The sequence below is a fragment of the Gopherus evgoodei genome, chromosome 9, assembly GCF_007399415.2.
Source record: "Gopherus evgoodei ecotype Sinaloan lineage chromosome 9, rGopEvg1_v1.p, whole genome shotgun sequence".
NCBI classification, from domain to species: Eukaryota; Metazoa; Chordata; order Testudines; family Testudinidae; genus Gopherus; species Gopherus evgoodei.
Window position 1 is genome coordinate 97844505 of NC_044330.1, and position 21053 is coordinate 97865557.

At 42.0% G+C, this 21053-nt stretch overlaps 1 protein-coding gene across 7 annotated transcripts in view; it reads right to left on the reverse strand.

The window, feature by feature from the left end:
• MTMR1 (myotubularin related protein 1) overlaps positions 1–21053 on the reverse strand; it is a 60977-nt gene that overhangs the window by 19724 nt on the left and 20200 nt on the right. For 6 of the 7 annotated variants that reach the window (XM_030574920.1, XM_030574918.1, XM_030574917.1 and 3 more), the window contains 6 exons: positions 14801–14884; positions 13955–14104; positions 12713–12901; positions 11708–11893; positions 8247–8453; positions 7130–7222 (listed from right to left, as the gene is read on the reverse strand). In XM_030574920.1, the coding sequence (XP_030430780.1) occupies positions 7130–7222; positions 8247–8453; positions 11708–11893; positions 12713–12901; positions 13955–14104; positions 14801–14884 (909 nt within the window). The remainder of the gene's footprint in view (positions 1–7129; positions 7223–8246; positions 8454–11707; positions 11894–12712; positions 12902–13954; positions 14105–14800; positions 14885–21053) is intronic. The other variant, XM_030574921.1, reaches the window with a different exon arrangement.

Consider the following 21053-nt stretch of genomic DNA (forward strand, 5'->3'; position numbering starts at 1 on the left):
CAAAGTAATTCTGTCCCTAGATAGTATGGAGAGGGGCTCAAATAGTTATAGAGAAAGGAAAATACTTTTTAAACAAGAGAAGAAACAATTTTAAAAGAGTGGAGTATTCTTCTATGAAAAAAGCAGCACCTCAATAATGAGAAGTCATTGCAGAGTCTCAAATGGTAGCTTTCTAGATTCATATTGTGCAGGAAGCTGACGTGAGTATTTAAGACATGGAGCAAGCAACATTCGAAGTTTCTTTTTCTTTTTGTTTCAAAGAAAAACACTTTAAAGGCACAACTATAAACTATCCCGATACAAAGAAAAGACAGGAAGAATAGCAAGAGGCCAAAATATGGCTCCATCAGGAGCTCTGAAATGACCTGAAAATCAAAGAGGAATCCTACAAAAAGTGGAAACCTGGACAAATTGCTAAGGAGTATAAAAGAGCAGCATGAGCATGTAGGGACAAAATCAGAAAGGCTAGGGCACAACATGAGTTACACCTAGCAAGGGCTCTCAAAGGCAATAAGTAGTAGTTCTATAAGTACATTAGGAGCAGGAGAAAGACAAAAAGAAGTGTAGGTCCTCTACTTAGCAAGGAAGGAATGCCAATAAAATCAAGAAGGCTGAGTGTTTAATGCCCATTTTGCTTCAGTCTTTACTACAAAGGTGGTGACCAGATACTCAACACAATTAATATTAACAACTAGGGTGAAGGAACACAAACCAAAATAGGGAAAGAACAAGTTAAAGAATGTCTAACTAAATAAGTTAGACATATTCAGGTCAGCAGGGCCTGATGGAATTCATCCTAAGGTACCTAACGAACTAACTGAACCAATCTTGGAACCGTTAGCAAATACCTTCAAGAATTTATTAAGGATGGATGAGTTCCCAAAGGACTAAAGAGGGCAAATGTAGTACCTATCTTTAAAAAGGAGAACGGGGACCTGGGTAATTATAGACCAGTCAGCCTAACATTGGTACCTGGAAAGATATTGGAACAAATTATTAAACAATCAGTTTGTAAGCATTTAGAGAATAATAGGGTTATAAGGAATAGCCAAAATAGATTTGTCAAGAACAAATCATGCCATACTAACCTAATTTGCTTCTTTGACAGGGTTGGTGGCCTAGTGGATCGGGGGAAACAGTAGAGGTGATATATCTTGATTTTAGTAAGGCTTTCAACAGAGTCCCTCAATATTCTCTTAAGTAAACCAGGGAAACGGGGCCCAGATTAAATTACCAGAAGGTGGGTGCAAAACTGATCGAAAGACCATACTCAAAGAGTAATTGTCAATGGTTCAGTATCAAACAGGAAGGGCAAATCTAGTGGGGTATCGCAGGGTCAGCCCTGGGTTTCGTACTATTCAGTATTTTTATTAGTGACTTAGATCAGGGAGTAGTAAATGCCCTCAATAAGGCTTTAAAATACAGCCAGCTCTCCTTGACTCCCCCCTCATATTAGCCTCCCAGTGCATCCTGCCCATCAGTTCCCTAAGGGAGTCTAAGTATGCTTTTCTGAAGTCCAGGGTCCTATGATTTAGATTAGATATTAGGAAAAGCTTTCTAACTAGAAAGGTAATTAAGCTTTGGAATCAGCTTTCAAGAGAGGCTGTGGAATCATCATCGTTGCAGGTTTTAAGAGCAGGTTGGACAGATACCTGTCAGGGAGGTCTCGGTTTCCTTATCCTGCCCCAGTGCATGGGGCTGGACTTGATGGCCTCTTGAGGTCCCTTCCAGCTCTACATTACTATGATCCTATGATTTAACACCTCTGCACCGGGTGACTCAAGAGTTAGTTCAATTACGAAGTGTGTTACTCACTTATGGATTTAGCTCAGAGGACTAACCCAGCAATTGTGACTGGGCATTAACCAAATGATACAAAAAGACACTCTCAGCCTTATCGATGATTTATAAAGGAATTTTTTTTATTTTGAAAGTGAGGAGTTGGATGACACGGATCATTTAGGTTTATAAATAACAGAAGTCCCTGGATTTTAAGACATGCTTTGCCTTTAAACAAATGGAATTAAGATCCTAGCTCCATTTAACCATGTTAGTGATAGGGCTGTGTTGTGTAAAAAGTATTGATATAAACTTAAAAAAGCTCAAGTAAACTGCTTTGGAAAAACTGAGGTATGAATAAAATCCACATGTTCCTTGAACTCAGTCTCCACCTTCCCATAGCAGCAGCGAGACACAGATGAATAAAGATAGCATGCAAAGGTTCAAAGTGAAATATTAGAAACAGCTTTCAAGACAAAGCATCCCCTGAAGGGATACTCTTTAACTGAAAGCATTTAATGAGCCCTGTCACATAAGGGTTCTAAGCTGTGATGGGTCCATACTAATCAGATGAATACTGACATGGCAGCTAGGACGATCCAGTGAAGCATATTCAAAATTCCATATGCCAGTGATGGCACTGTGACTATTTATAAAGTGATAGTACTATTGAAACCCCATCTCTGGATAGAACCCCATCTCTGTTGGAAAGCTGATGTACCTAGACTGTAAAGCTTCTTATACTGTCGCTGAAAAATCACTGACCTACAAATTCTTTCCTCTCAATTTCCAAGCTCATTAGTGTCTGCTTGAGGATTCAGATGGAAAAATTCCCCAAGTGAAAATTTCATTTCCCACCAATCCACTAATTCTGGGAAAATATCCAGTCCATTAGAATCTGTCATCTGGTGCTGTTGGACTTCATTATTTATTTCAGTAAGTGAGCTATGTGAAGAAAGCTACAGAACATTTCTCAATTTAAGGTGACTGATGATGCTGAATCGGAGTTGATTCTGAAGCCCACAAAAGAAGCTTGCTGTTAAATGTTGTGATTAATAGGCCTGCCCTGCACTGCAGTAATATTTTAAGCTGGAACACTGATTTAGGTCTCACTCTCCTGGAAGTGGATTGAGACAATCTGCTTGAGCACTGTACATCCCAAGAGAGTACATTGTTAAGATTAATGAAAAGTGCATCTCTGGCTAGAGACAAGTCCTGGTTGTTACCACACAAGGGTAACATTATCTTTAGTATCTTACTTACAAGGGTTGCTTATTTCTCGTGATTAGTTAAATTAAGAGATAACCTAATACTTGTATCACATTCATGTTGTTAAACAATATTTAATGTTATGTCCTCAAATCATTAACTTTAAATTACCTGAATAATATTCACACCATTATAAATTGTTTAGTCCAGTTATTTAGTTTATTATGTCTTTAGTAAAATTAAGCAGTAATATTATTGGTGATATGCTAGCGGTAAATAAATGAATGCAAGATAATACATAGTATAGTATAATGGAAATTTCTCTACTGGGCACGGCAGAGTTGAATGTATTTTGCTTATATTTGGGCTGCTGAATATTAGACTTGGCATATTATTACTGGAACTGCAGTGATTCCAAGCAGACTTATAGGCTACTTCATAGTATTAGTTGTTTCATCTCCCCTCAACTACTACCAGGGCCAGCTCCAGCTTTTCTGCCACCCCAAGTGGCAAAAAAAAGACGAGCTGTGGCACTTTGGCGCAAGCTAAATCACGCTGCTTCTTCGGCGGCAGTTCGGCAGCAGGTCCTCCCTCTCTTCCTCTTCGGTGGCAGTTCGGCAGCAGCTCAAAGAGGAAGAGAGGGAATGAGGGACTTGCTGCCGAAGACACAGATGTACTGCCCCGATACTGGACGGAGTGCCGCCCCTTTGAATTGGCCACCCCAAGCACCTGCTTCCTACACTGGTGCCTGGAGCCGGCCCTGACGACTACAGATTACGGGAGGACTTTACGATTTAAAGTTTGTGTCAGTCATGATTATTAGAATCACTTAAAGCAGCAGTTCTTAACTGGGGGCTGTGAATTGGTTTCAGGGGTTCCGCCAAGCAGGGATGGTGTCAGACTCGCTAGGACCCAGGGCTAAAGCCCTCGAGCCCCGTGGGGGCTGGAGTCCAGGAGCTCCACTGACCCATGGAGGCTGAAGCCTCACCTCCCTGCCACTTGGGACTGAAGCCAAAGCCTGAGCAACTGAGTTTTGCAGGTCCTCTGTGGTGCGGACACTCCTGTGACATCAGGCCCCGGGAAACTGCCCTGCTTGCTACAGCCTAGCACTGGCCCTGGCTTTTGTATGCAGAAAAACAGTTTTTGTAGCACAGGCGGGCCATGGAGTTTTTATAGCATGGTGTGGGGGGGGGCTCAGAAAGAAAAAGGTTGAGAACCCCTCACTTATTGCACATGTTCTTTATTAACAGCCAGCATCATTTATCTCAAGTTCTACATTACTCTACGTGTGTGTCATCAAGGCTAGGAGAAAACAGAAAAATGTATAGCTGCTAAGGATTGAGGTTCATTGTTAAGATTCTGGAGCTATTCAGGAATTAATATCTTATTGGAAAATTAGGAATTCTCTCATCTCACCAAAAGTGCATGTTTCAAAAATGTACATGTGCTGCAGTCTGCTAGAATGGAAAAATATGGGAATCAGACCATTTTATGTTCATTTTTGCCTGTTCTAACCTTATTTTTTCAGTGCCGTGGCTGTTCAAGAACTTCAGAATTCAGTCTGGATTCAGATTTTGCACAGATGTAAATTTTGAAAACTGTTGCACAGTCCTTTTGCTAGAGGAGAACTAAACAGTTTATAGCAAAAAATAAGAGACAGAAAGGGAGATCACAAAAACAGAGAAGTTTGTTCTAAATTAACTGTCTCCCTGAAGGATTTTTGTTCCTTCCAGATGTTTAGAACTGAGTTTTTTTCTGCTGGGCACTTACTCTTGGCTTTCCTCAGAGCAGAGACAAAGTTTTAAATGTATTTCCAACCATACTGCAATAGCATATTGTGGCAGAGCTTTGACCTTGCTCTCGTGAGTCCTGCACTTCTAGGTGGTTTATGCCAGCCTCAGTGGCTCACTGTGGCCCTCCACGTAGCCCTTCTCTCTCGAGGGCCAGGGTCACAGTCTACTGAGCCCTTTTCATCACAGGCCTGCAAGGAGGTCGGTGAGAGAACTCCCACAGTCTCTGTTGTCCCTGAGAGTTTATTTCAGAACAGTTTAGCCTCCTGTCCTGACAGAGGCCTGACTTCCCCTCCCAGGAGATGTTCCTGTAGTGGTGGGTTGGGGGGAACCCAGGCCCACCTTCTACTCCGGGTTCCGGCCCAGGGACCCTAATGGTAGCAGCTGTTGGCAGCCAACCTTTCTATGCCAGAGTTGCTACATTTCCCTGGGTCATTTCCCCACAGCTCTCCTGCTTCTCCCTTCTTCACCCTTACCTTTGGGCTCCCTAAACGATGGTTTGGGGGTGTCTTCATTAACTAGCCCTTCAGTCGCACTTCTTCTCCTCTGGCTCCCTGGCTCTCCCCTGCCTGACTGGAGTGAGCCCTTTTCATAGTATCAGCAGGGCCTTAATTAGAGTCAGGCGTTCATATTAACTTAATGACCTCACCTGACTCTTTGCAGGTTAATTAGAATCAGGTGTTCTCATTAGCCTGGAGCAGCCCCTGCTCTGGTCAGTCAGGGAACAGAACACTCTTAATCCAGTGGCCAGTATATCTGCCTTCTGCTATTCTGCTGTACCCAACTGGCCTGGGTCTATCACGATATAAATACCAAAATATATGTGTATACAAAGAGTGGGAAATTCTCTAGCAGGAAGTCTTAAAATATTTTATGAAACTTTGACACCAATGAATTTACAAGAAGCCTTTTCAAAAAGATAAGCAGGATTGGAATGGAGCATTTGGGGCAGAAGGGATGGGGAGGAGGGCTCCTGTGATAGAAAGCTCTTTATTCCACCTTATTCTCTTGCTACACCCCCCATCATATATTGCAGAAGGTGGTCCTGCAGGAACAGTTTCTTTGTTGAGTATTATTACAGGAGGAAAGAGAGGCAGATGTCTACTATGCTTCAGGGGTCAAACGTTTTACATTTACTTGGAAGCAAGGCCTTAGTTTGGACAACTTGATTTAGCAGCTCCAGTCAAACTCAGTAGAATAGAAGAATGGAAGATCCTACAAGAAATTCTAATCTATAATGAAGTTTATTTCCCATGGAAGTGTAAGTAAGAGGAAAACTAGGGCTGTGATGGGCCTTCAAGATAATGCACCTGTAACATTTTGTGAGGACCGTAACATTTTGATATTCTAAGTACTACCCCCTTCAAAAAGGATCTTCTCCCAGTTGTGATGTAAAGCTAGTGGTGGAAGGAGGAAAGCATATTACAGCAGGTAAATATTGGAGTATATGTAAATTAGGAAATATTATTACACACATTTTAAGTATGCAAGCATGTTTTTGAGACAATTAGAAAAGTAGGTCCTCTCTGATCCACAATCAGATTGTATTTGTGCCATTTTTAAAATACAGATAATCTCCTGTGAACATACACGGACTGCACTGCTGAAACAGAAACAAAGGTACTTTGCCCTCTTACTTCTCACTCATTTAATCAAAGAATTCTGAGAAAGGAAGATTCTAGAAGAAAACCAACTTTCACTGAACTGTCAGGGTAGGCCACTCTGCATATTTATTTATTTAAAGAAAATCTAACTTTTGAATTTGCCATCACTGCTTATTTCAGTCAGGTTAAAGACTGCTAGGTAAAAAGCCATTTGACTCTATATTAGTTTTCACTTTAACCACAATTCACAGAATTGCATCTCTGCTTACTAGTAAACTGAATGCTCAGCTTGCAAGACCTCACATAATACACGGTGGTCTAGTCACATCTGTTTCTAACCACTGGGAAAACTAAACTTTAAGCAGGATGGGTTCAAAAAAGCAAGAGCCATTAATCTTACTCATTTTTCAATTTAAAATGCTTTGAGATAATTCAGCGCTTCAGTCTGCAGAAATGCACATTAAACAGTCTATTCAGAACACAAAGAAATGCCTGGCCATTGGCTTCATATCAGTATTTCTACACTAGCCCATCTCACATCTCTTCTAGATGAAAAAGTAGTACTAACGGTGCATGAAATAATGGGTTTGTTCTTCCTATAGTGTATGCAGTAGACTACCCACAGTTAAAATTCTTTAGTCAACATTTAAGATTATGCACATTTAAGGAAAATATGGCTGCTTGTATGGATCAGCATTTCAATAAAAAGGCTGAACAGCCCATGAACAGCCTATTAAATTTTCTTACCTGCTTCGTCATTTGCCAAACACAATCAAGGAACTGTAGGAAAATGGGAGACCTGTCTGCATCAGCATGGTCATCGTCTCCATGGCCTACTCGCTGAAAAACAGACGCTTTCATTTCAGTCAAGTCCATTTAAAGCAGCAACCAATAACGCAAGTTCTGCAAATATCTTAGGCAGGTTCTTAAAGGATTGTGATCAGCACACCTTTCTTCAAGCTAAACTCCACCCTTCCTATAACTAAAACCCCCCACCAGAATTGATTCACAAATATAGTCCTATAGTCTGGCAGTCCACAAAATCCACCCATTTTCCAATGGTCTGAGGGACATTAAACTTATTTTTAAAGTGGACATCCCACTAAACCCCCAAATGCACTTGTTGATTCAAAGACTCAGCATAAGGACATCTGCTTCTTCCTGCATAAGAGGAAAGAATAAATAGTTCAGAACTGCAGGAGATATATCCTCTACTTCATTTCCATGGGGGAATGGATTTAGGAAATCTGGCGTATTATAATGCTGAATCAACTAACTTTAACTGAAAGGTAGTTACTAGGACTGTGTGGAAACTATGACTATTCCATACCCACTCGCCATAACCAAATGTCACTACTGCTACAGCTCCAGTTCAGAAGGCCACATACAGCACCACAATCTTTTAATATTCCAGCTCAAGCTATTTTTTTTCCTTTCTTTAAACACTGTGGCGGTGAAGTGGGATGATGACTTCCGTGATTTTTACCTACATGATAGCCATAGCTTTCTCATTTTCATTTTCCCCAAGCAAGATCTGTTCATGTAAGTTTTTCACTATGCTCTGCAATCCTCCTCTCCTCCAGAAAAGTCTCGATATTTGTCTTGTGCTACTGGCTTAAAACTCTGTCCCTCTTGTAAACTTTATATTAGACAATTGTGTATTAATATTTCACACACAGCATTATCACATCAACAGAACACTCAATCAATTATATTTCTCTTTCTTCACATACTGCCGGAACATTATTCTAAATGCTGCAAAACACAGGGACAAGCCACCTGACCAAAAAAAAAAAAAAGAAAAGAAAAGAAAAAAAGAGATTTGAAGGAGATAATTTTTTTATTAATAATTCTTTCAACTTACCATTGCAAACCTATGTCCAAAACTTATCCACTCTTTTTCTATAAGAGCTTCAAATCCTTTGATAGTCCTGTAATAGCTGTCCAACATGAGCATGGCTAAAGAGGTGAGCTGAGCTGTACGATCCCAGCCGTCACTGCAGTGTACAACAACTGATGTTTTACCAGATTCAATTTTATCAGCAATTCTTACGGCTCCAGCAAGAAGCATCTTTTAAAAAACAAGAAAGCAGCATGTTAAAATGTCACTTTGTAGTAAAGACTTGTTTTTCCATTCAGTCCTAGAATGTTATATTTTAAAATTAGAATTCAAACCCGATTATATGTCCAAATATACTCTAAATTAACATTAGAATCTCCTGAAAATCTGTTCATAAAGAAAATATTTAGATATACTTTATACTATTCAGTAGAAACATTACTCAAGACTACAGAATAAGATCAATCCTTTTAATAAATTCAGTTATCCCGCAAACTATTATAATCTTTCTTCCTCAGCATTCAGTTTTCAACCAGTAAGTACAAAGCGGAGTGAAGCTAATCAAACCTATAGCAAGATTACTGGGCAGCTCAGACAAGAAAAGGGATGTGCTGCTTGCTGATCGTTTGCCCTGATTTGTTGGTGCACGGAGTACACATGATGTTCATATAGGGAATAGGTCTTTATTTCTACTAGTAATAACTTGGTTCAGAAGTCAGAGTGGCACAAGACGGTAGCAACTCATGTGAGCATTACACTTATTTTTTTTCCAATGAAAGTCCTTCTATTGATTTCCTCAGTCACGTTTGGCAGCTATTCAATTGTTTAACTTGGAGTATTCTCTCCGGCACATATTTGTGTCCACCACGTGATTCCTGAAAGCACTGACAACTATGTGAGAAACATCAAGAACCAGAGCCATTGGAAGGGCTCCAGACTTTGGATTCGGACATCAGCAAAGCCAACTCTGACACCAGTAGGCCATCTAATGAGACACTTGACATCTTTCTCTTCCAAGGCATGCAAAGACACTTCCAGAGCTGGAAAGCCTGCATCCACTGGAGCAACTGTGCATGCACAGGACACAGTCTTGAAAGCCATTCAGGCTTCTGATACAAAGCTACATAGATTTTGTTCTTTTATGGGTAAACTGAAGTATGCAAGGATGAAACGACTACAGATCAATGTTAAAGCTTGTGTTAGTAAATTAAAGGGCTTGCAATTTGAGCTGGTTAGTCATACAACTCTCACATGTTTATTAAGTCACAGCCAATGCGTTACTTCACTGAAAAATTATAAATATTACAAAAATATTATGTTGTTGGATCTTTGAAAAGGAATGGAAAAAAGATAATTCATGTGACATAGGTATAGCAGCACTCTATGTCCTAGAAAGATCACTGAGAATGGTACTCATGTCAGGCAAGCATTACTGCAGAAAACACAGCTGGGGAAAGAGTAGATGCAGGCAGTGAATAAAAACTGGGAGAAGGAACAAAAGCTAGGTATTAGTTTAGCAACCCCTTGTGGAATGAGGTGGGGCATTTTGTTCCACTTTGGACAAATGGTTTATTGGTAAAAAATTTAAAGAAACTAAAAATTATTTTTTCCATAAAATACTTTTCATGTTAACTTCTCTTTCAGTATTTTTAACTTACCTATCACTGTGGTAGCTGAAAACCACAAAGGGCTGGTCTACATTGAAAACTTACATTGGCATAGCTAGGTCTCTCAGGGGTATGAAAAAACCACATCCCTAAGAGAGAGAGTTGTGCCGATCTAACCCCCAGTGTAGACAGTGCTAGGTCGACTGAAGAATTCTTCCACTGACCTAGCTACTGCCTCTCAGGAAGGTGGCTTAACTACAGAGATGGGAGAACTCCTTCGCTTGCTATAGTGAGGCCAATACAAACTTACATTGGTATAGCTACATCACTCAGGGGTGTGAAAAATCCACACCCCAGAGCAAGGAAGCTATACCGACCGAACTCACGGTGTAGACAACACTATGTTGAAGGGGGAGCTTTTCCTGTTGACATAGCTACCACCTTTCCTATCAGCGTAGTAGCATCTTCACTAAAGTGCTACAGCGGCACAGCTGCACTGATACAGCTTCACTACTTTATGTAAAGATGAGCTCTTAGTGTTTACACTGAACTGCTGCAGCTGTGCCACTGTAGCATTTTAAGTGTAGACATAACCAAAGTCTCTTACAATTAAGCTGCAGTTTGAGAGCTGCAGTCTGAGTCAGCACCAAATAAGTTGAAAAATTGTGATCATCATCCACAGGCTGTATTCAGACAGAATTTTTTTTAAATAGAACTAAACATATGTCAACTGCTACCATCTTCTTCAGTCTGAAAATTCTCAGGGTATTAATCTAAACTTAACTATGAAATCGAGATTTCAGGGTCCAATCCTGTCATCCTATTCAAGCAGAGAGCTCCCACTGCCGTTAATGGGAGTGAGATGGGATTATCTGGTCCACAGAAAGTTCTTTTTTTAAATAGACAGTCAAACTTAAGCACCAAATTGATCAATTTGGATGGAAAAAGGCTTTGGGATTGTGAATATTTAATAGTTTGATAGGAATGGAAGATTTTAAACTAAATAAGAAAGTTAAGTTCTTCCCAAAATAGCAAATATTTCTTGTACATTTTTGCTCCCTCTGCTGGCTTCTCTGTAGCAGTTAAGCTGAATTACCAGTGCTAAGATTATATGATTAATTTTGTTCACAACCCAAAGATGCTTTGCATGAGTCACATTTGATTTGAAGTTGTATAAGGAAAATTCCACATTAAATGCCATTCCATCAATATTTACCACCAAAAAGAAAGGAAAATAGTACAGAAATCCATTCTAAAGCTTCTTTGAGGTTAATAAAACACTTAGTAAAATTAAACATGATATAGACTGACTTATTTTAATGCAGTGTTAAATAATAAAAGGAGACTGTAATCCACATGGTAACAGGGACCAATCCATCTTCCACTGAAGTCAGGCCCACTGAAATATGCATCTCCACAAATGCTTAATTAATGGCATAGAAGGATGAGAAGGGCTGCTGTGTTTAAAAACAAGGTCCCTCTGGTAGTTGTCCAAGTTGAATTTGAATTTCCCATGGCAGTGTTCCAAAAAGCCGGGATAATCCTGGCATCCTGGCCAACATTCATACACTCAAGAAAACTAAGTGCTGCCCAGAACCAAATGTGATCCTACACTATCAGGATTTAACTTATTACTTCCTAATACCTACAGTATGAAATACACAATACATAGTATGGCATAAATTTATATTCTATCTAATCTGAAATATTGTGTTCTAAATAAAACTTGTAGAAAGGGTTACTTTTTAGGATTATCCTGATCAAAGACACGATAAACACAGAGAAAGGATTTCTAGAGCGGTTCATTGAAATTCAAGCAAATACATTGCTTTAAAAAGCAAAAAGCATGCAATGTCTTTAACATCTGTAGTCTCTTACCCTTATGTATTCCAACCAGTGTGTTGAATCCACATTGGACAACCACCGGGCCTCATCAATCGCAGGATAAACTATTTCTTTCAGCTTCCGCAATGATTCTCTCATCACATGTATGTTATGTATTTCCAGAAAGACCAGCTCAGCATTTGGGTAGGCACTTTCACTTTCATATCCTCCACCTTTTGCCTATCATTTAAAATTTTAGAGAGAGTTTCTGATAAGGTCCTGAGGGGTATTTTTGCTTTCTGCAAAGTTTTAGAGGCGGTTATTTTAGAACAAATGAAAACACATTTTAAGAAAAATAAAAACTGAGGTTTAACTACTCCCAGAAACTGGAAGTGGACGATAGGGGATGGATCACTTGATGACTGCCTGTTCTGTTCATTCCCTCTGAAGCGCCTGGTTAAGGTTAATTTGGACTATTGCGTTCCCACTCCTACCCCTATTTATTTGTAAGTACACTATTTCAGTGCACAATTACTTCAGTAATTGGTGCCATACACATAAGAAATAGATCTGGGGATTCCATGTAGGCTTTTTCCCCACTCCTCCCACCACAATAATTACCAGCACATCTCTACTTCCTACAGCTTTCTTCTAGTTACAAAACTGACTCAAACTGTAACAAACTCAATTGGTCCATGTCCAGGCCATTGCAGTACGTCTTCAATAAGTTACTAAATCGACAGAAGGATTTTCTTACAGTACAGGACAAGAAGCTAGGAACCGATAAGTTCAAATCTTGGCTCTGACAACACTTGTGACTACAATCAAGTCAATCTCTCTGCCTCAGTCTCCACACAACTTTAAACTGGAGATAGCGATAATTCACAGAGCTCTTGCAAGAATCAGTTAACACTGATAGAATGCTTTGACACTATCAAAGTGCTTACACATGTATTACCTTATTACGAGAAGTGAACTTTTATGGAAAATATAAGAATAACGTTTATTTCTCAGTACATGGGCAAAGTGATCTCCACTTTAACAATAATGACGATCTACCTTGTTTGTATCAGCCACACTGTTTTGTCTGGCATCAAAGATGATAAGCTTGTGCGACTGAGCATTGGCATCCATTATTGTTTGTAAGTATTTTTCATCTTCTTTGCAACGTTTGTCATTCGGGCCTACCAGTGGCTGGCTGCAGCGCGTTATAGTTGCCTGGCTCTCGGGGTGAATCCAAGATAACACCTGTGTGTAAAAAAAAGTTAGTTTCAGGATAGTGCACCAGCATCAAATTAACATTCCTTAGAGCAATTGGTCAGTCATAATAACTCATGGTACAACTTCCCATGGAGAGATAATGTAAATTTCAGTTAGAATAATTCATACCCCATATATTCAAAAGTGAGATGATGAGAAAGTGGCAGATTAATACCATGCCCTAAAAGACATGGCATCACTGTTTCCAAATTTAGTTAGGTTGAAATGTGAAGTAGTTCTAAACAACTATGACTTTATTCTCCACAGCATTCAGAAACAGCCTTAAATTTTACTTTCAATATACCATATTTAAGCCCAAAGAAAGTAAGAGGATTTTCTGGTGGGATAACGGGAAGCTACTTCCATAGGGAGGTCTATGCAGTGAAGCATGAACGTATCTCGTTCCTTCCTGCCCCAGGCAGGAACTACTGCAAGATGACTCATATCTTATGGACATCATGTTAAAATTCCTCTCTTTCTCCCTCCTGGGGTTGTCATTTCTTCTCTAAGTTTACCTTCCCCATGCATAATATGGCTGCATTTACTGGCCTCTATATGAGCATCTGAGCAGGATAATCTCCACTCAGAACACATGGCCATTCTCAGGAAGCCCACGATGTGGTGTCAGAGTGATACAGCACACATTCCACCTCACCTCAAACCTCACTTACCATGGGTGCAAGGGGGAGCACAACCTGATACTTTCAGTTCCCCACTAGTGTCGGACGCTATCTTTGAACTAAAGTTCATTACAGAGCAGTAAGCCACTTGGAAATTACACTAACCCTGCAATAACTATCTTCATTAATTTTTAAAAAATTTCCTCCAGCTCCAAAACCAGTAACTGTATTTCTATACATTTTATACTTTCTCTCTTGAAGAAGGGAGCAGGATAGCTGTCTCAGAAGCCTTTAAAAACTCTAAAGGAATTTCAGATCATCTCTTATAAGATGCATTACAAATACATTTCTTCTTCTTCTTCAGGAAGCTACAGTACAAATACAGAGAGAATTCATAATGAATTCTAGAAGCCTCACTTACCGGAATTCTGCCTTTTGCTCTAAATGCTGCCACTTTTGAGAGGTCATCATCCTTCACGCTGGTTGGCACAACGAAGACAGTAGGATATGTATCACAAAGTTCATAGGTGCTGTTAATTTTGGATATTTTCCAACTCTCATTGGGCAAACCCTGTGCAGAGGCAAAACATTTATCCAATATTTTAAAAAAAAGTTAGATCTTTACATGTGTGTGTTGTATAGTGACTCTAAAAAAGAATGATCCATTACGTTTTTAAAAAAAAAAAATACCCACATTGTTCTGCCCAGTGTTTCAAAGATTATGTGAGCAGAAGTATTTCTCAATATTTTGGTCAAAGATATGGGGTAGTATGAAGCCCCAAAGCTTATAGATAATTTAAAAAGCAACAGTCATTTGAATGGGTTTGCACGAGAGTAAAAAATGGGCCTATAATGAAATAGAAAGAAATTATTTTACACCACGAAACTGCTGGAATAAGGAGACCAAACTAAAATTATTCCTCTGTGTAACTGCTGTTCATATTTGTTTTTAAATGAGAAGACTACTTTTTCAGAACTGGTGCTTAAAATTAAGTCTCCAAATATGAATTTAGGTCCCTATGTAAACACCAAGAGACTTCCTCCAGTATTGAGCACCTATAATCCCACCTGATTTCAATGGGGTTTGTGGGGGCCTAACACTACTGAAAATCAAGTGACTTGCATTTAGATGTCTAAATATGGATTTAAAAGAGTAAGTTTAGGTACTCAGTTTTGCAAACTGTCTGTGAACATTTCTAAAAAAAGGTAAATTAGGTTCAGAAGACTATCAAAATAAAAGAAAAAGGTGATTACTTGTATAACCTACCTGCCGCTTATATTCTGCCATTGGATCATAAACTTTCCAGCCATTAACAGGAAATTTTTCTTTATAGCTGAATGCAAAAAGTGGCTGAAAGCGACAATGTAAAACCACAAATTACAATGTAGTATTTAGCCATTTAGTAAACTAGAATTCCTGTAAACATGGTGAGCTCTGGAAACGAAAGCCAGAAAAGCTGATTCAAGTAGTTTCCAGAAGACAAAATCTTATATCCAACATTTGATTTACAGTAGTGCCTAGAGACCCCCGTCGAGAGGGGCCTTCACAAAAGAAGAGACAGTTCCGTCCCCAAGGACACTGTGTCTCTTGCCAATTCAGATAGCAAAGGAAACAGACAGGTAAAACAACTAGCCCATGGTTACACTTGTCAGCAGTAAGGCCAGGAATATTATTCAAGCCCCATCACCCTCAGTCCAGTACCCTACCCATTGGATGATACTGAAATTGTACACTATTGAATGCTAATGTGCTACTGAAATTGTACAGCTAAAGCTAACAAGGCAACTTGTGCCTAGCTATTGTTGAGTTATCTGGATAGGGAATTCAGGAAAGCACTTCGGCCTGGATGCACAAGAGGAGTTAAGCATTGTGACACTGAGCATCACAGTGCCAAACTTTTAGGCCCCTAGAAAATCGCTGCAATTCATAAAGCCTGAGTTAGGTACCTAGGCTCCCTATACAATGAATGAGGAGAGAGATGCTCCTGAAAACAAGCCTGCAATAAAAGACCCAGAACATGAGCATGGCTGGCCCGCGTCTGCTGACTTGGGCTCATGGGGCTTGGGCTGTGGGGATAAAAGTTGCAGTGTCAACATTCAGGCTTGGCCTGGAGCCCAGATTCTGAAACCCTGTGAGGGGAGTGGGCTTCAGAGCCTGGGCTCCAGCCCGAGTGTCTACATTGACATTTTTATCCCTACAGCCCAAGTCAATTGTACCAGGCTCTGAAACTTGGTGCATGGGTTGTTTTTTTCATTGCTGTGTAAATGTACTTTTAGGATGCAATTCACAAAAGCCAGCCCAGTAGGCAAGTAGCTACCTAAGCTATCCAATGGGAGATGCCAAGCAGAGGTTGTGTGTCCCTCTCACAGTGATACGCGCCTAAGTCCAGGCAGTAGGGAAGCACTTATCTCTGCTAGCAAGTCACAGCCAGGAATTCTCTTCAGAGTTTGCAAGAAGTCCTGGGGGTGGGATGATAGGGACAATTGGGCTATGGGATATTCTGATGTGGGGCTCCTTCAGTGTCTCCTGCTGAAGCTGTTCTACTCTGGATAAATAATTGAAAAGTCACTAGAGCAGTAGGACTGGATCTTGGATCTCCCACCAAGCTAGGGAGTCACTCATCTTGTACACACTCTCTTTCTCTGGCCGAAATGATTATTTATCCAGAGTTAAACAGGAGACTGAGAACAATCCATAGCTCAATGGTTAGAGCACTGCCCTGAGAAGGTGGCAGATCTCTGTTCAAATCCCTTTTCCCATTCAGACAGAGTGGGGACTTGAACTGCATCTTTCCCACATCCCAGGTAATCACTGGGCTAAAAGTTATGAGGGAGTTCCCATAACTCCCCGTCCCCCAGTTGTTTTGTCTGAACTCACCTAAGGGGCCCAACCAGGTAGACATGCTCAGAGGGTACCTACTGGTTCAGATCTCACACAAGACCTAGGTGGCTGAACAACCAGTTTGTAAATGTCTGAGGTTTAGGCAAGAGATAAGCCACCAGCTGTCCAGAGGGAGGCAGCAGTGTGCATGCCCACAGGCAGAAACCAAGGTGCTTAGGGACTGAGTGAGGCTATCTCTACACTACAGGATAATTTTGAATTAACATAAACCGGTTTTATAAAACAGATATTATAAAGTCGATTGCACGCGGCCACACTAGGCACATTAATTCGGCGGTGTGCGTCCATGGTCCGAGGCTAGCATCGATTTCCGGAGTGTTGGATTGTGGGTAGCTATTCCGTAGCTATCCCATAGTTCCCACAGTCTCCCCTGCCCCTTGGAATTCTGGAGATCCCAGTGCCTGATGGGGCAAAAATCATTGTCGCGGGTGGTTCTGGGTACAGCCTCACCCCTCCCTTCCTGAAAGCAGCAGACAACCATTTCGCGCCTTTTTTCCTGGGTGAACTGAGCAAACGCCATAGCACAGCAAGCATGGACCCTGCTCAGATCAATAGCGCAATCGTGGATGTTGTAAACACCTCGCGCATTCTCGTGCAGTCTATGGTGAACCATGAACTGCAAAGGCAGGAGAGGAGGCGGCAGCTACGGCAGCGCGGCGACGAGAGTGATGAGGACATGGACACTGAATTCTCCCTAACCGCAGGCCCCTGCGCTTTGGAGCTCCTGCTGGTAACAGGGGAGGTTCTAACCATTGAACGGCGATTTTGGGCCCGGGAAACAAGCACAGACTGGTGGGACCGCATAGTTTTGCAGGTGTGGGACGATTCGCAGTGGCTGCGAAACTTTCGCATGCGTAAGAACACTTTCATGGAACTTTGTGACTTGCTTTCTCCTGCTCTGAAACGCCATAATACCAAGATGAGAGCAGCCCTCACAGTGGAGAAGCAAGTGGCAATAGCCCTCTGGAAGCTTGCAATACCAGACAGCTACCGGTCAGTCAGGAATCAATTTGGAGTGGGAAAATCTACTGTGGGAGCTGCTGTGTTGCAAGTAGCCAAAGCAATCATTAAGCTGCTGCTATGAAAGGTTTTGACTCTGGGAAACGTGCAGGTCATAGTGGATGGCTTTGCTGCAATGGGATTCCTTAACTGTGGAGGGGTGATAGATGGAACCCATATCCCTATCTTGGCACCAGAGCACCAGGGCACCCAGTACATAAACCGCAAGGGGTACTTTTCAATGGTGCTGCAAGCACATTGGGGATGTTGAAATGCCTGTAGTTATCCTGGGTGACCCAGCCTACCCCTTGATGCCATGGCTCATGAAGCCATACACAGGCAGCCTGGACAGTGGTCAGGAGCTGTTCAACTACAGGCTGAGCAAGTGCAGGATGGTGGTAGAATGTGCATTTGGCCATTTAAAGGCTCGCTGGCGCACATTACTCACTTGCTCAGACCTCAGCCAAACCAATGTCCCCTTTGTTATTGCTGCTTGCTGTGTGCTCCACAATCTATGTGAAAGTAAGGAGGAGACCTTTATGGTGGGGTGGGAGGCTGAGGCAAATCACCTGGCCGCTGATTACACGCAGCCAGATACCAGGGCAATTAGAAGAGTTCACCAGGAAGCGGTGCGCATCAGAGAAGCTTGAAAATGAGTTTCATCATGGGCCAGGGTACGGTATGACTGCTGTGTTTGTTTCCCCTCCATGAACCTCCCCCCCTTTATTGACTCCTTCCCTGTAAGCAACCCACCCTCCCCCTTCGATTACAGCTTGCTTAAGGAAATAAAGTCACTATCGTTTAAAAAGCATGTATTCTTTATTAAAAGTCATTCCCTGTAAGCAACCCACCCTCCCCCTTCGATTACAGCTTGCTTAAGGAAATAAAGTCACTATTGTTTAAAAAGCATGTAATTATAAAAAGAGGAAGAGAATTAACAAGGTATCCCAGGTGTGGTTTGGGAGGAGGATAGGAGGGAAGGAAAAGGCCATTAAGCACATTTCAATGTAATGACAGCCTTTTGGTTGGACTGTCCACGGGGGTGGAGTGGGCGGGTGCCCAAAGCCTTCCCCCACGCGTTCTTACATGTCTGGGTGAGGATGATATGGAACATGGTGAGTACTGAGGGTGGTTAAACATGGGCTGCAGCGGTACTCTGTGACCCCGCTGCTCTTCCTGAAGATCCACCAGATGTCGGAGGATATCAGTTTGATCACGCAGCAGCTCCAGCGTTGCATCTCGCCACCGCTAATCTTCCTGCCTACACCTCTGATCTTCCAGCCGCCACCTCTCATCTCGAGCGTCTCTCCTATCCTCACGTTCACTGGCATCTTTCCTGTACTTTGCTACTACGTCCTTCCACTCCTTCAGATGAGCTCTTTCATTACGGGTTACTTCCATGATTTCAGAGAACATTTCATCTCGCGTCCTCTTCTTCCTCTGCCTTATCTGAGCTAGCCTTCGAGATGGAGTAGGGACGCTTGAAAAATGTGCAGCTGCATGAGGGAGGGAAAATAGGGGGAGAAGGATTTAAAAAGATACATTTTACAGAACAATGGTTATACTCTTTCACAGTGAACAACACTATTCACCTTACATAGCACATGTGATTTCACTACAAGGTCGCATTTGGAAACTTTTAATATTGAGTGCCTGCAGCTCTGGTGTTACAGATCTCACAGACGCAGGTCTGGGCATCACAATTCAGCTTGCATGCGGTCATGGTAAGCCACAGCTTCTCCAGCCTTCATATACACAGTGCCCTCTGATCCTTCTTTCCTGTTAACAAGCAGCAGCAGACACCAACCCCTCCCCTCTCCAATCCAATACTCTAGGATTGCTTTACCCCTCCCCCCACCGCATGGCTGGTATCATGGAATATCACTGCTAATCACCCCCCTTTCTCCCCTCCCCCACCGCGTGGCTGGTAGCTGGGAAGATTCCTGCTGGCCAAACGCTAAAAAGCTCAGCGCCATTACCCAACCCCTCCCCCCGCTTTGCTACGTGCAAGGAAGGCTTTCTTTTAAGCAACAGCCCAGTAGGAAAATGGCCATCTCTGTCCCCTTAATTAAATTCCTTAATTTCAACCAGGTTACCATGAACGATATCACTTTGCTGAGGATAACAGAGCGAGATAAAGAACGGATGTTTCTTGAACGCCAGCAATCACCGGGACCATATGCAGCTATGGTTTGTCATGCAATGATACCCGATTACTTGCTACATGCATGGCGTGGTAAAGTGTCCTACCATGGTGGACGGAACAAGGCTGCCTTGCGCAGAAACCTTCTGCAAAGGCTTTTGGAGTCCCTCCAGGACTTCATGGAGATGTCCCTGGAGGATTTCCGCTCCATCCTGACATGTTAACAAACTTTTGCAGTAACTTTACTGGCTGTGAATGCATCCCACGCCCTCATGGCAAATCAGTCATTAAAAAACGCTTGCTTTTAAACCATGTTTTATGTTTACAAAGGTACACTCACCAGAGGTCGCTTCCATGGCTTCACTGTCTGGGCTAGTGGCTTGGGAGGGTAATTCTGTCTGGGTCACAAAAAGCTCCTGGCTGTTGGGGCTAACGGAGTGCTGTGTGCTCGCAGCAAGGTCGTCCTCCTCTTCCTCATCCTCATCCTCCTTTTCCCCCTCCGCTGAATCCTCAGCCATGGTTGAGATTATAACCTCCACCTCGGAATCCACAGCCCCCTAAAATTGCATGCAGCTCAGCGTAGAAGTGGCATGTTTTTGGCCCTGACCTGGATCTTCCGTTTGCTTCTTTGGTTTTCTGGTAGGCTTGTCTGAGCTCCTTAACTTTCACTCTGCACTGCACTGAGTCCCTGGTGTGGCCTTTTCCCATCATGGCCTTGGAAATTTTTTCAAATATTTTTTCATTTCATCTTTTGGAACGGAGTTCTGTTAGCACTGAATCCTCTCCCCATATAGCGATAAGATCCAGTACCTCTCATGCGGTCCATGCTGGAGCTCTTTTTCGATTCTCAGGAGACTGCATTGTTACCTGTACTGATGAGCTCTGCGTGGTCAGCTGCGCTGATCAGAGCTCCACGCTGGCCAAACAGGAAATGCAATTCAAAAGTTCACGGGGCTTTTCCTGTATACCTGGCCAGTGCATCAGAGTTCAGATACCTGTCCAGAGCGGTCAGTGGTGCACTGTGGGATACTGTCCGGAGGCCAATAACTTCGATTTGCGACCACACTAACCCTAAACCGATATGTTAATATCGATTTTAGTGTTACTCCTCTCATTGGGGAGGAGTACAGAAATCGATTTAAAGAGCCCTTTAAATCGACATAAAGTGCATTGTAGTGTGGACAGGTACAGCGTTAAATCGATTTAACGCTGTTAAAATCGGTTTAACTGCGTAGTGTGGACCAGGCCTGAGATTAGGCAACTACAGGGTTCAGTGGGAGTTTTGTACATCATAGTGGTCCCCAAACTGGTCTGAGGCACCTAACTCCTTTATCCTTCATTCTGAAATTCCCCAAATATCTGTCACAGACAAACGCTTATAAACGTCAACAAACTCTGACCTCCACAAGCACTAACAGGCACAACTAACAATGTCAGGGCTATGTATGTGCAAAAAAAGGTGCCTTTTTCCATACA